Source organism: Phyllostomus hastatus, unplaced genomic scaffold, assembly GCF_019186645.2.
Source record: "Phyllostomus hastatus isolate PE091 unplaced genomic scaffold, TTU_PhHast_1.1 phas_scaffold_1674, whole genome shotgun sequence".
Classification (NCBI taxonomy): Eukaryota; Metazoa; Chordata; class Mammalia; order Chiroptera; family Phyllostomidae; genus Phyllostomus; species Phyllostomus hastatus.
The window spans coordinates 20,576,213-20,591,264 of record NW_025334011.1 but is presented as its reverse complement, the minus strand read 5'-3'; the positions used below and the strand labels follow the sequence as shown (position 1 = coordinate 20,591,264).

The 15,052-nt window shown below is 40.5% G+C and overlaps 1 protein-coding gene across 6 annotated transcripts in view; it reads left to right on the top strand.

Annotated features, from left to right (window-relative positions):
* Positions 1–2,114: 2,114 nt before the first annotated feature.
* CACNB2 (calcium voltage-gated channel auxiliary subunit beta 2) overlaps positions 2,115–15,052 on the top strand; it is a 329,859-nt gene continuing 316,921 nt past the window's right edge. For 3 of the 6 annotated variants that reach the window (XM_045857654.1, XM_045857656.1, XM_045857652.1), the window contains exons 1-2: positions 2,115–2,491; positions 12,143–12,235. In XM_045857654.1, coding sequence (XP_045713610.1) covers positions 2,372–2,491; positions 12,143–12,235 — 213 coding nt within the window. In that variant the 5' untranslated portion in view covers positions 2,115–2,371. The other 3 variants (XM_045857659.1, XM_045857662.1, XM_045857655.1) reach the window with 2 other exon arrangements.

The following is a 15,052-nucleotide window of genomic DNA, read 5'->3' as shown; positions in this document are numbered from 1 at the left end:
CCTGCTAAATGTCAGATACCATGCTCAATGCCCAGGATAATACGATGGACAAGACACAGTCACCATCCCCAAGGAACTCTGTCTACTAGTGGAAACAAACACAGAGCTCAGTATCCTAAGTTATTCAAGATGAATATAAGGTATATCACATTTGAACATTTAATGCAGAATTCATTTTCCCTTTTGGCTATATGATAAGCATTATTAAAAATGATTTTTGAGGTTGTTTTGCTGTTTTGTGGTCTCTTTTAAAGTCTGATGAAAGATAAAATTATATTTGCCAAATGGTCATAACTGAAAGGGAGCACACAGATAATTAATTAAGTAGACTATAAGAAATCACACAGCTGTTGTGGGAAAACACTGTTTTATCAAACCTGGTGTTTTGTAAAACCACGTTAGAATTTATCCTTCATTCATTAATTAATCCATTCACCAAATTTGTATTAATTGATTTCTAAGTGCTTACTATCTGGATGGTAAGCTCCAAATTTCCTGGCCTTTGTTGTCTGTGCTCCTCAGTGGCACATGACAGCAGCTTGACGTGTGCTTTCCTGAATGAATGTTGAAAGAACTCAGGGCAACTGGTCAGATTCCAACTGTGTCCTGCTGCATGAGCATGGCTCCTACCCCCACAGCCTCATCTGGCACTGGAGGTAATGCTCTCCCTGCAACTTACACGCTCTGAAGAAAACTGAACAGCTTCATCGAATGAATGGACCTAGAAGAGGGATATTGTCAGCAAATCATGGAGATAAAATAGACTATAACTCCAAAACTTTAATACAACTTCTTTCCCACTGTCATACATACAGATGTGTATATATACATATGCACACATAAAAGCACTGAAGATTGTTATTAATGATTTAAAAAAAAAACAAAAACAAACCTTAGCCAGGTTTGGGGACCCTCCCAGATTCCCGGTCTGTTGCTTTTCAAAATATTCCTTTATTACTAGTATTGTTCATATTATTATAAACCAATAGGAGAGTACCTCTATTTAACATTCAGTAAAACTCAGATAAAAATGATAATTTTAACACCAAAGACTAGGAAAATCAATGACACTTTGGATATGCCTAAATCATCCTTTAATTTTTTTAAGCATGACTCAAACCAGCTTATTAAGGAGATAGGTTTAAAATATCTGTGTTTATTTTGAGAAGAACAAGCATTGTACACTATAATAATTTACTATGCCACAGCAACATGTAAGAGTTGAAACCTATTGTGGTAAATTTCTATTTCAGTATACAAAACTATTGTTGCAAAACAAAGCTGACACCTAGAAAACTTGTCCTACACGGTTTTACTATGGTAAATGTTGAAATAAGAGGCATCCTCTAATTAAAAAAAAAATGAAGAAAGAAAATGTGTGTTATTAGAAAAATCGAAATGGAATGTTCTAAAAACATTCTTGCTATGTCCACTACTCTCAAGTTAAGGATCTCAAGGAGGTGCTTCTTTTGTCCAAAATGTGATAGTAAGATTTCTCAACTTGAAAGAAAAAGTCCATTTCTGTGAATTAGTACTGCAAGCTTGCAAAGATGAAAAGACACGGGAGTCATACTGGAAAAACTTCAGACTTGAGTTTGAAAGTGGTCGATTTGGACCTCCTAGACTAGGCCATGTGCAGCTTCAGGTGGGGCCGTGACCCTCAGGTCACCAGTCCCAGTTGTCGTCTTCCTCCTCTTACTGCCATCATTAAGTGCCTTCAACTGCTGCTGGCTGACTGTTGTCCTTGGTGGACACTTGCTCTCCGGGGTCGCCCGAGGACTTCACAGATTTTTGACATTCACTTTAGCAACACAGCCACCGGATCCCTGAGGGGATCTGCTCCTGCCCCCCAGACCCCAGGGGTCCTTGCGAGGTGGTTTAGGAGCCTAGGGAGGCGAGCTCCCAAGTCCGAGAAAGGCAGCTCCCGGGTGCCAGGCCTCGCTTTCGTGGCTTTGAAAACTTTCCAGCGCGCGTGCCACGGCGACGCGCAGCGGCCGAGCAGGACCCACGCGGCCCGTGCCTCCCGCGGGGAACTTTACTGCCTCTCGGCTGCCCTGTTACTCTCGCTTTCCGACGCGCCTCCCCCTGGGCTCGCGCTCCGCCAGCCAGCTCCCTCCCTCTTGGCGAGGACAGTCCCCGCGCCGCCGCTCTGTTCTCTCACTGCCCAGCCTGGCCGAATGGCGGAGGAGCCCCTCTCCCTGGGCACCTTCCAGCTCCCAGGCGTGTTGCTTTTCCAAATGGCCCAGCCCCGTCCCAAGCCCTGATTGCCTGCTAGCGAGGCACCGAGCCCCGGAGGCTCCGAGCGGGGCGGGGAGGGAGGAGGGGACCCGCCTCGAGGAGCCGGAGGCTGCCTGGAGCCGACTTTTCGCCAATGGTCCAAAGCGACATGTCCAAGTCGCCTCCCACAGTGGCGGCTGCGGTGGCGCAGGAGCTCCCGATGGAACTGCTGGAGAACGCGGCGCCCGCGGGGGCGCTAGGAGCAGCGGCACAGGTAGCGACAGCGCCGCGCCTTCTTTCTTTGTGAGCCGCTGAGCGCAGACCTCCGTCTAGCCCGCGCCCGCGCCTCCGCTGCTGGGATCCCTCGCCTCGCTGCTCCCTCCTGCGTGGGTCTCCTCGGCCACCTCCTCCTCCTCTCCCTCGCGCTTTGCCACCCACTCTCCTCTCCTGGGGCTGGTGACCCTACCCCTGTTCTCCTTGCCCGGCTCTGCTCCGGCTTCCATTTTTCTCTGCCTACGAAAATCCAGTGGGAAGGGGCGGGAGCGACCTCCTGGTCTACCGAGGCAGCGCTCAGGCTGCTCAGGTCTGCCCTCCTCGCCCCTTCCTTCCCTGGGAGGCACATGGAGAGACATGAACCAGGCTAGCGGACTGGACCTGCTCAAGATCGTGAGTCTGGGTGGGCGGGAGGGGCTCCGCTTCCCGAAGCTCGGGCTCCCACGCCGACCCTTCTAGAGGAGCTCAGAGCTGGGGTGGGAGCGGGGGCCATGTGATGGCGTGGGAGGTTGGGCCCCTGACTCCCAGGAGCAGACCCGCTGCCCTCCACACCTGGGGCATCACGCTGCCTTGACAGCTCAGCTTCCCTCAGGGCACTTGCCGGGGTTCGCCTAGACCCCTTGTTCCTTTCCTTTAAGAAGAGAGCGAGCTGGGGCCGCAAAAGTTTTTATTTTTCCATTCTCCCCCGTCCAAAACGTTAGCTACTTCAGAGAGCTTCAGGAGCACCTTTTTCTCCAATGTTGAGTATTAGTGGTTTCTAGAAAAATTCCTGTTTGCTGCTGTTGTGAAATCGGAGATGTCATTTGTAGGTGTTGGGTAATGAGAAGGTGGCTTTTACGTAAGGCTTTGGCAGGTACGGTGTGGATTGCAGACACCTCCAGATCTCAGCGGTAAGGAGTCTCTCAACTTTTATCCCGGCAGAGAAATGACTTAAGACTCCTAGCTGTGGGGCCGCTCAGCTAATGATTGAAGGAGTGAGGGTTTCGTTTCAAACATCATTTTGGAGAAATGTCTCTACTTTGCATAGGTTGTTGATTTCAAGCCCACATTTGCTAGATTGTAAATTGTGGCAAGGTTATAACTTTTGTACTTATGTAAATTTTGTAAGTATATAACTGAATATATTTTATATTTACATAAGTACGCGAGAATATGCTAGCGTGTTTATTTAGTGTAGCAATGGGCGCGGAGTGGGAGACATAATAAAGGTGACAAATGTTTTGCTGCTTTTGTGGTTTCCAGAGGTGGTGGAAATTGGCTGCTCCAGATATTTGGGTCCTGTTCATAATGGTAGTTCCAGTGGCATAATCACGGTGCTTTACTGAACTTGCTTTTACTGCTGGGAAATGCACGTGCTAACTAAAAACACATAATTCCCTTTGATTTGGGGTGGAGAAAAAAATGCAGAAACCAGAAACTCGTACAATCAGAAATTTATTTCTTTCACAGAGGTAAGACAATGTTATTCTGCTCTGGGCTCTTCGGCTGTACAGAGTGGGGACATATCACTAACCACCTGCGTTAACATCTCGCCTCAGCCAGAGGACCTGAATTCTTGGTTCTAGACTCCCGATTTTACAATAGTTAGTCACTTACCAGGTTGGATGAGGGTGAAAAATGTTCTCATAGACCCCCAGCATGGTTATTCCAGGAAGAAAGTCTTACATATTGATAGAAGAAAGAATTTTAGACCTTCTTTTCTCTTTGATCTTCCCTTCAGGGATTTTCAAAAAATTTTTTTCATTCTTATGATAAGAATAGAGTTTCTGAATTTCTGAAGATCAAAGTTAGGGCTGACAGAAAGCATGACTGCATTCAGATAAGAGATACTAATTTATTCAGTTAAACAAATAGTTTAAAAAGTAAGTCAACAAATACTTATTGTACAGCTGCAATGTGGAAATAATTCAGATGTGAATTTCTGCCTTCAAAAGAATTAACATTCTAGTCGCTGCAAGTATGGCAAATGTGTGATGAGTATGGCATGGGTCTGTAAGAGAAGCCAGAATCTTATGTAGTTTCCCAGGAGAAAAGATCACAAATATTCTATTTGGAATAACCTGTAAGGACTTCATAGAAGAGGTGGCATTTGAGAAGAGAAAGGGTGGGTTAGATTTCAGTAGAGATTTTCAGAGAGATGGCTGGGAACTAACTGTATGGGAAGCAAAGTCACAGAAGTTAGAAGTCTTAAAGCAGATATTTATAATCCCTAGTTTGAAAAGAGTGTGGAAAGTTACAGGTTGGGCACAGTTAGGCTTAAGACTGACAAGGCAGTTCGAGCCCACATCTTGGAATCTTTGAAACTTGCAGTGTATTAAACAATAAAGAACCGTGGATGGGATTCAGTGAAGGAACCATGTAACAGCTCATTCTGAAGAGTCACCTGGGAAAGTTCTGGAAGGTAATGTGGAGTCTGAAGAATCCAGAGGTAGAGCAAAGTGAAGGGAAATTAATAGAACAGTTTGGACAAGAGGTATTAGGCCTAAACTAAAAAGAGAGAAAAGTTAATGGATATGACAAATCTACTCATAAGACTTTGCAAGGACTCAATCCACAGTAATTGGCAAGCTACTTAATTGCAGATACTTAAGAGAGGAGAAAGGGAGGAATGGATATTCTAAGCAGGTAAGAGGTGTAAATATTCAGCTTCACCAGCATCCATCTTCTTGCTTTCTCTACCTTCCAAAAACGAAAGCAAATTTCTTGAATTGTGTTTATAGCATGCCCATTATTTGAGGGAAATGGTGCCTTGTTTATTTTCTATCTAATAAATCATGGCATCTTAGGGCTGTGAGCACTTGGCAAAGGCATCTCTTCCGTCTTTCCAGACAGTCCAGCAGTAAAACTGAATGAGGAAAGGAGGTGTCTTGGGAGCATCCCCCTTTTTGTGACACCAAGTAATCATAATTTTACTTAGAAATGGAATTTTCTTTGGCAAAGGGTACCTCTAAGCCATTGTTGTGTTTTAGGAATCCTTTCTATTTCACCTCTGGATTATATTGCAAGTTCGGCATGAACAAAGCAACAGATCTAGATTCACAGACTCTGCTCATTTTCCTTCTTTCTGTCAATAATCCTGGTGGGGGGGAGCACTTTCAAACATCCCAACCCCTCCCCTCCAGCACACCGTGATAAACAAAATGGATATATTACTTACATGAGACATGAATTCAGTCTAACTGCACATTCTTGAAAGTTCTAATGTAAGCAAACTGCACCCCTTTTTCAGTAGCCCGTTGAACAGTTTCATTGCAAACTTGGCTGCAGTCTACCTTCAAAGTCAAGGTGCTTATTTTGGACAGTCCCTCCAAAACTCCAAATCTGTGCTATCCAGCACAGTAGCCACTAGCCACATGTGGCTTCTGAGCACTTGAAATGTGGCTTGTCTAAACCGACAAGCGTTATGCACCAGACTTCAGACTTCAGAGACTTAGTATAAAATAAGGAATATTCACCATCATGTTAAAAATTTTTATATTGAATACATGTTGCAATGATAATATTTTGTATATATTGACTTAAATAAAATATATTATTATAATTAATTGCACTTGTCATTGAGCTTTTTAATGTGGATAGTAGAAAATTTCAACTACATATGTAGCATGTGTTACATTTCTATTGGACAGTGTTATTTTAAACTATGGCACTGGTAATCTCCAGGGAGTTGACTAAATCATGTATGAAGGCTGGGTGGATGGGCAACAACAGATGAAAGGGGCTGAGAATAGAATGGCGACAGAGGAGGAAGTAGACGAGAAACCAGAGCAGCATCTCAGCACTTCAGGCCTCAAAGAGATTGTAGCTGGCACCTCCAGTCACACCTGAAAATGAACAGACAGTAACCAGAGGGCCTGTTTGTTTTGCTCCTAGCAACAGAGCCCAGCTGCTTCCACCCCAGCTGAGTTTGCCAGATGCTTTCAAGCATGTTGTAGTAATACAGCCTGGTAATGGCAACATCCTGACCCCGTAGCAGGGAGCTTTATCTGAAAAGAGCAGCAGCCATTCTTCTGTGGCTCTTACACCATGTCCATACTGTTTGCCAGAAACATTCGGAGGTCTGAGGTGTAACTGCCTTCTGCAGTCTCTGAACATAATGGTCGTGGTCCTGTGTTTTATGTTTTGCTAAAAGCCTCAGTCCTCACCCCCGCCAGTTTTCTCTTGAATGGCATTTTTGTTCTGGTGTCACATGAATGAGATTTAAAAGCATGCCAATGAGAATTTCTGAGTGTATTTTAAAATGCAAAATATGATATCTGACTATTTGAGTGATTTGAGATTTAGTCAATCTTGTAGTTTCATGTTTTTCTTTTCTTTCTTTTTATGTAAAGACTTAGTTTACCTGTTGCTGCATTTAATTTTTTTTTTAATTATACAGTATGTTAGCCTTGGTCCTTTCAAGAAAGACTGAAGAAAATGTGTTAACCTTGTAGGGAGTTGTGGCACTCTTTAATTTTGGGACCGTGGGACATATCTATATCTTGCAAATAATATACTTACTTTCACAATTACAGGGAGTTAAAATTAATTATAACACCACTTCAAGTAAGTGGGCCCGTCTTAGGGTTCTTTCCAAGCCCGGCTGGAGGCAGACAGTGACAAGGGCAAGGTTGGCGCCTGGCCCTGGCCAGCCCACCCTGCCCCTGTGTGTCCCGTGTCCCTACTCAGCATTTCTCTGCTTCCTGACCCTGTCCCTCTTCCCTTCTCTACCTGCCAGACCAGAGAAGAGCTTGTGTATGCTGCCTCTTTTAAAAAGTCTTCACCTGAGAACTGGGCTTTTGATTTGAGAGAGAGAGAGAGAGAGAGAAAAACACCGATGTGAGAGGGAAACTCTGTCATGGATCAGCCGTCTCCCTCCTATACTCGCCCTGACTAGGGATGACCCTTCTACCTTTTGGTGAACGGATGGTGCTCCAACCATCTGAGCCACCCAGCCAGGACTTTATGCTGCCTCTTGATTCCTTTCTGCTTTTGTGTAAACTGATCCATATAGAAAACAATGCATGTTTCCCTCTTTCTAGGGATTTATACTTCTCTCCTAGTCAAGGGTCTGACAATTTTATTTTTACCAAACTATTGTTTAGTGAGTGAGATTTCATGTCTTATTCCTCTGTTTTGGCTTTGTTTTCTTTGGACCATAAAGTGAGGAAAGTCCTCGGTTCAAAGAAATACATATCAAAGAATGCTGATCAAGAGGGATAAACCTAATTTTAGACATCAGCTTTATGCTCACGGGGAGCAGTTTGTAGCCAGGAGAATTGTTACCAAATCCATTGATCACAGAGGTGACTTCATTCCCAAAGCTGCCCCAGGGGCTGCCAGGCCAGCCTTGTGTGTGTAGGGGGGCTGGTCGCCACTTAACAGGCAACTTCTACAGTTAACTACTACTGTCTACTTGGGATCATAGAGAAATCGGATTTCAGCTTCCTGCAGAAATATAAATATTTACTGCTGATTTTGAGCTTACAGTTCAGTTTTAAAAGTTATTTTGTATCAACAAAGGCATTCATTTATATGATAAATGTTGGATATCTTTTTAGTATGTCATTTATGTATTGGTGGGCATTTCTTAATTTTTTAAATTTCTGAAATCTTAGCTTGGTTGATATTTTAGAAGTAAAGGAATTTAGATACACAGTTTTCTTTTTTCCTCTTTGCTGTGGTGATAATTTGTTTTTATTGATTAGCATATAACTAGTAGGCAATTAGTGGAAATTATTGACTTTTTGGTCTGTGTTTCAAGAAGGACTTAGAGGTCTGCAGGTGTCAGGGAGAGATCGTGGGCTCCACATTTCACTCTGGCCAACCCTTTTCTTCTTTCCCTTTCATTTCCTGGAACCTGGGTGACTCTGATTGTTAACTGTTTTCTGTATCAGATGTTCATGTATTTGGTGTTGCTAAAAAATATTTTAAAAAGCCATTGATCATTAAAGTAGCTGAATTTGAAATAGCACCTTAACTAAGAAAACTAGACTTCTTTCCAGTCTTTTTCCATTTGGAGGAGGTTTGGCCTTTACTTTTTTTTTTTTGTTTGAAATTTCTTCAGATATCACACTCATCCTTATTTTCAAAGATTTAGAGTAACTACAAAACAAATAATTCCAACAAGATGGACATAATTTTAAATATGCATTGGATTAAAGAAACTTCATCTTTAACAGCAGCATAAATTTTCACTAATATCTTAAAAGTGCATAAAAATGTACTCTTTAACCATGTTAATACCATTTCCCAGAACATTCACGTGTATTCCAGAAAATGTTTAATTCTTTTTCTGGACCCTGGATATTTTTATTAAAAATAATTAGTCATTGAGTAGTGACTCTACAGTTAAAAATAAAAAGAGAAGATAGTATAAGAGAAATTACTGCTGAAATTAGTGAAAAAGCAGAATAGAAGTAAAATTAAGCATTATTTATTTTGGCTTTCAATAAATATGACCTATAATGAATAGGAATTTGGTATAACTCTATTAAGGCATGAACAAATTAGTAATTTGTATAAATCATTTATGGCCATACCACCCTGCATGCACCCGATCTTGTCTGAATAAATCATCCCTCATAAACTTAAGTGATTAAAGGACAATATATATTTCTAAAAACTATCACCAGTGTGCAAGAGATTCAGTGTACCATGGCTTTGTGTGTGTGTGTGCAAACTGTATCTTCATACAGTTGAAATCTGCAATAATCCAATGTAAATACATCACATGGATAGCTAAGTATACCTGAAATAATGTTTGTGGACAGTATCTCAGGAGCCTAGAAAAATTAATGTGATTTAAAACAAATTCATTTGATTTCTCCCAGATAACTGCAGCCTCCCAGAGAACTTTAGCTCTATAAGACCAGAGAACTTTAGCTCTATAAGACCTGTGACAAGGTCTTAAACACTGTGTGGTTGTCGTGGTGCCTGTTGTGTGATTGTGAACAGCCATGAGAAAGCTTGAACACCAAAGCAGCTGACTAGTAAAATGCATTTATCATTGGAAATATGGAACAAATAGCAGTAAAATTTCAAAAATGCCCTTTCCACCGATTTCAACACGGTACTGAAGAACACTTTATATTGGGATGAGATTATATTTTCTCAAAGATAATTTATGCTCCTCATGCAGAAAATGAGTATATTTTACATATATCCCCCCAAAAACATTTTTTGGGTCATAAGTATCTTTGCATATAGAATAATGTATATTTTTTAATTTTAAGGTAATTTTCATACTTTATTTTAACATCATTAGGACTTGGAAGAAACTTCTGTCCAAACTTTTACATAATAATTGGAAAAGGAAGAACATTGTTGAAAGAATGTTATTTTTCAACAGTTTACTGAAAAATGTTTACACAAGTAAGAAGAATAAGCTGTTAAGTGAGGAGAACCTTGTATAATACATTATGAAAGCCCAGCCCAGATGATCTTTCCTTTTATGAAGTTGAGAGGTAATTAAATGCCATGGAAACACATTTGTATTATATAAATCCCTTAGATACTTGGAAAAGAACAAATACATTTAAGAAAATCTTTTGCTTTAAGATTATCCCACCCTCTTGCTGATTGCAAATGCATCTTACTTACTCATAACACAAATGTTTGTACTGTAATGGGTTTCAGCTTGCCTAAGTGCTACGTGTATTATGGTTTATATTTCTGTTTTAATGAAAACCATATGAATATATAAAATAAGACAGAGCAGCATTTTTAAAACCTGAATATGGTGATTTTGAAAACATAAATTTTGCACATTCTGATAATCTAATGAAACCTCTGTGAACCTAATTATTCTTAACATGTTACACTTCAGCCCAGTTTTCCCCCACCCTACCAGCCCTAATGTGGGTATCGTTTTTTTCATATATTGTCTTGAGTCCTTACCATGTGGCAGGTCCTAAATGCTATCAAGTATGTTATTTCATTTAACACTTAAAATAACTGAGAGGTAAGTGTTACTATCTCCATTTAGGGATGAGAAGACTGATTCTTGAGCAGATTAGAGAATGTGTTCAAGGTCAGCCATAGCAGGATCCCAGCCTATGTGTATTTAACTGTAAAGCTCAATGGTGGGCTATCTTTCACTTATATTTTAATGTTAAATATTTGTGATGAGCTATTTTTCATCAATATTTTAATATTCAGTATTCACAGTAACTTTAGTTTATTCTTGGTGCTCTCAGTGTAAACTGTAAATACAGGAGTAACAGCAAGTTCATTTGTACATTGGGTTGGCCAAAAAGTTTATTTGTTTTTTTTCCATAAGATGGCTGTAGTTGTGCTTAATTTTCTTTAACATCATAGAAAACAATTTGTTAGATTGTACTGTGACAGCTGTCATATCAGTGTGCATTAAAAAATATCAAAATTGGTGAATTTTTGTAGCCATTTTAATATTGAAGATGGAAGAAAATATGCAACATTTTGGCATGTTATGCTTTGTTATTTCAAGAAAGGTAAAAACACAACTAAAATGCAATAAAAATATCTGTGCAGTGTATGGAGAAGATGCTGTGACTGATCGAATGTGTCAAAAGTGGTTTGTGAAGTTTTGTGCTGAAGATTTCTCACTGGACAATGCTCCACAGTTGGGTAGACCACTTGAAGTTGATAGTGATCAAATCAAGACATTAATTGAGAACAATTAAACTTATACCATGTGGGAGATAGCTGACATACTCAAAATATCCAAATCAATAAAGTTATTGGTGAAAATGAGAAACGTGTCTTTTATTTTACAGAAAAAAACCATACAGACTTTTTTTGTCAACCCAATATGTCTGTGTTTGGCCCAATTCTGTTATTGAAACAAATTGTCTTACCTTTAATTTCCTGTTCTTAAAGGCTAATTTTTTCAATATTATTATTTCACAAAATTTATTTTTCTTGCCTTCTCAGGAAAATCATGAAGTTATTAAAGAGCAAGATTTTCACGTCACATTTAAACATTGTAACCATGGGCCAGAACATTTTACAAAGTATTTGAATTTCATATGATTCGCCACCACTTACATAGTTATTTCAGCATCTCTCAAAGCAATGTCCACATCCATACGGAAGTATGAAGAACTAGCACCATGCTTCATTCATGTTCTGACTAGACCTATGTATGAGGATATGAATTTAAAGGCAGTCAGAATTCATATTGCATAATGTTCTTCAGCCACCATATGCAATTTTTGCAAGTACCATTCCAATAAATGAGCTCCTGTGGAATTACAAATTAAACCCGAAAAGAAGCACGAAATGGGTGCTCAGCACCACTGGGCAACATTTCATTATGCATAAATCTGTTGCTTTCATGCTATATATGAGAGTTTTGACAAGTTGCCTTTCCTCTCACCTCACTGCTGCTGCCCAGGCCCTGCTGCACTTAAATACTTACTTTTTAAATCTTTATCTTTATTGGCTTTTGCCTCTTGACAACAGATATGATAAAAACATGAATCATTTTAATTCGCTGGTTATTAAATGCTTTGTCTAGAAATTTTTTCTTCTCTCTACATTAGGGGTTTGTGATTTCTCCAATAATAACTTAATAATGCTCACATGATAGCAATTCATTCCTTGTTTTGGTCTTTGACATTTTCTAGAACTCAGCCTGGATTCCTATGAGAGGGTCTAACAATAATCTCATTTCCCTCCTTTTTTTTTTTAGTCATATGGAAAAGGAGCTAGAAGGAAAAACAGATTCAAAGGATCTGATGGAAGCACGTCCTCTGACACTACCTCAAATAGTTTTGTTCGTCAGGTAAGGAGGCTCTTAAATTCTGCTTTGGAGAAGTATATTTAGGTGAATTGCATTTTCTTTAAGGGTGCTTTTATACCATCATTCTTAAGATTTGTATCGTATTATTGTATTTACTTTGAGTTGAAGTGTGCTGTTTAATGTCATAATTAACATGTTTAAATTTTAAATGAGACAGCAATAATTACATTCTTTCCTGAAATTTGGGCAAATACAAGTGTAGAATTCCTTGCAAAGGATTTTTTCATGACAGAATGAGTGAACTCTAACAGAAATGATTACAGGGTTTGGGAGGTTTTTTCAGGGATGGGCAATCAGTGGGCATTCATATCACCGCCTGTGAGGTTGGGATACTGGTATTCTCTAGCTTGAGTTGTCTTTCCTCCACCATTTCCAAATTTCCCCTGACATTTGGCTTGTAAAAAAGACACTTGTTCATGGTTTTGATGGTCAAGGGTTGGGTTGGGTAGAACGTGAGATACCATTGTGACGTGATGTAAACTGCCTTCGGAGATGTAGCATTTCTTTCAATGAAGCATGTGGTGTATTCCTGCTTAGCAGTTGGGAACTGTCCCCTGAATGGGGAGTGTCAAGATGCCTAATTTATAAACACTCATATTATATATATTAACAGAAAGGACTTTAATTACCAGCGGAGGAACACTGGCAGCCAGATCTCTGAGGTTAATAGGTTGCATGTGGAGACTACAGTCTCACGTCAGGTGTAGTTGAGCATATCTCTTTATTTAACACTCGTCAGTGGAGACAATATTGGGGTGGAGAGTTCTAGAGAGAATCTGCTTTCCTGCCTGACTGAGCACTAGTTTCTGTTTGGTGCGCCCATCAATAATCTCTTGTCAGTGATAGCTCACTCCCCAAACAGTGCTTGTCAACTGAAAAAGATGCTCTATCTATTTTGGGAACAAAGCCACTCCCCCCACCCCATGCTCCCTGCACCCCTTTCCATGTTTCTCTCCCAGTTAGTTAACAGCCATTAAGCTTAAACATGTTCACCTGCTGGATCTGTAAGGCTTTTCTGCTTAGCTGCTGGCTGCTTCCTTCCACTGTCCAGGCACAGACAGAGGATGATCCCTCTTCAGCCCCCAGTTCCCTGCTTGCAATGTGAGGTGCACCAAAAGGTATGCCTGAACGATTTATGGGCAACTGGCAAAGCTTGGTTGTGATCCGTGCCAACTGGGAATTGTTTCAGTGTTTAAAAAAACAGTTGGTTAAGACAGAGCAGAGATTTTTCTTGCTACAAAACATTTAGAAAGAAAAAGGAAGTTGAAGCCAAGTGAGGCCCGGGCCTGGAGGGATGCTCTAATGGAGCTGAGAAGGGTGGAAGGGAGCTGAAGGTGTGCACTGGCCTGGTGTCATTGTGGGCTGAGTTCCGGTGTTCCGGTCCTGAGGACAAAGGTAGGGCCGTAGGAGATGGTGACTTAGCTTAGGTGAGTCTGTTAAAGGAAAGCTATCTAAGCCCTTTTCCATTTCAAGCATCCATATTTATTCTGCCCCTGGTACAAAGAGATTGAACCTGCAGAGCTAGAATACACAACTCTGAGTCATCGTCTCAGGGCTAAACATCAGAGGACCTGAAGCAGAAATGAATAAGCCTCTTAGGACGATGCATAATGGCTGCAGCAAAGCCACACAGAACGACAAGCAGCTTGTCAAAATTGTATGGAAAGAAAAACTGATATGTTTCAAGTGAGCAAGATATTCTGAATAGGAAGTAACAGTATAGGGTCCATTATCGCTCATTTTAGCTCTATAAAAATGTCATTTAAAGGCAGTTGCCAGATTGTCTCTTTGACTATAAATTCCCCTTTCATGGAGGTTTTTTAAAAAGATTTTATTTATTTGTTTTTAGAGAGAGAGGAAGTGAGGGAGAAAGGGAGGGAAACATCGATTAGTGGCTGTCAGTAATGGAACTGGTGACCTTTTGCTTTACCAGACAACACCAAACCAACTGAGCCACACTGGTCAGGGCCCCTTTCATGGAGTTTTGAGAACTTGATCAGAAAGGCTAGAGAGTTTGCCATGCTGTGTGTAAGTGAACCGGAATACATTTGTCCTCATAATTGCTTCCTTTGACACTGCATTCTTGGTGATGTATATGAGTGAGATTCTGTGCTTGAAACACGGTTATAGATGATGAAGAGAGCTGTTAAACTACTTAATGTATATTGCAAAAACATGTGTGAGCACATAAGAAGACAAGAAAAAATCTATCCTAAAGGCCCATATCTGAATCTCAGTAGAGGAAGGTGCTGATCATGACAGGGATTTGGGGTAAGGGTAACAGGCATCAGGTCCCTGAAGTGCCATCTTGCTTCTATCACAGAAGAAAACCAGTGTGTCATCTCTGGCTGAGTTAAACACTGGATTTTACCTTGGTAATTGAGCTTCTGTTCTGTTAAAGTGGCATTCATGTTTTGCTACCACTTTAAAATAGGCAAAAGCTATCATGATATAGCTAAATATTTAATAGATTATGGTTTTATCAGACTGCAGAAATGCACAGTAGATAATAACTAAGGATATGTTAGATTAAAGAATTTGAAAGAACCTCTTTTGAGTGTTTTTTAAATCATAAGTAGATGTTTTATTAAACTGGTGGTTTGTGTTAGCATACAGGTGCGCTTTGAATATATTGGGGTTCAGTTCCAAACCACTGCAGTAAAGTCAGTTGTCATCTTTTTGCTGGTGGAGGGTCTTGTCTTCAATATGTAAGAGACACATCTGGGAGGCGCAGTAGAGCAAAGTACAAGAAAACAACACCTCGAGGTGTGTCTGTGCTGTTTTCCCTCCATGTTCCAT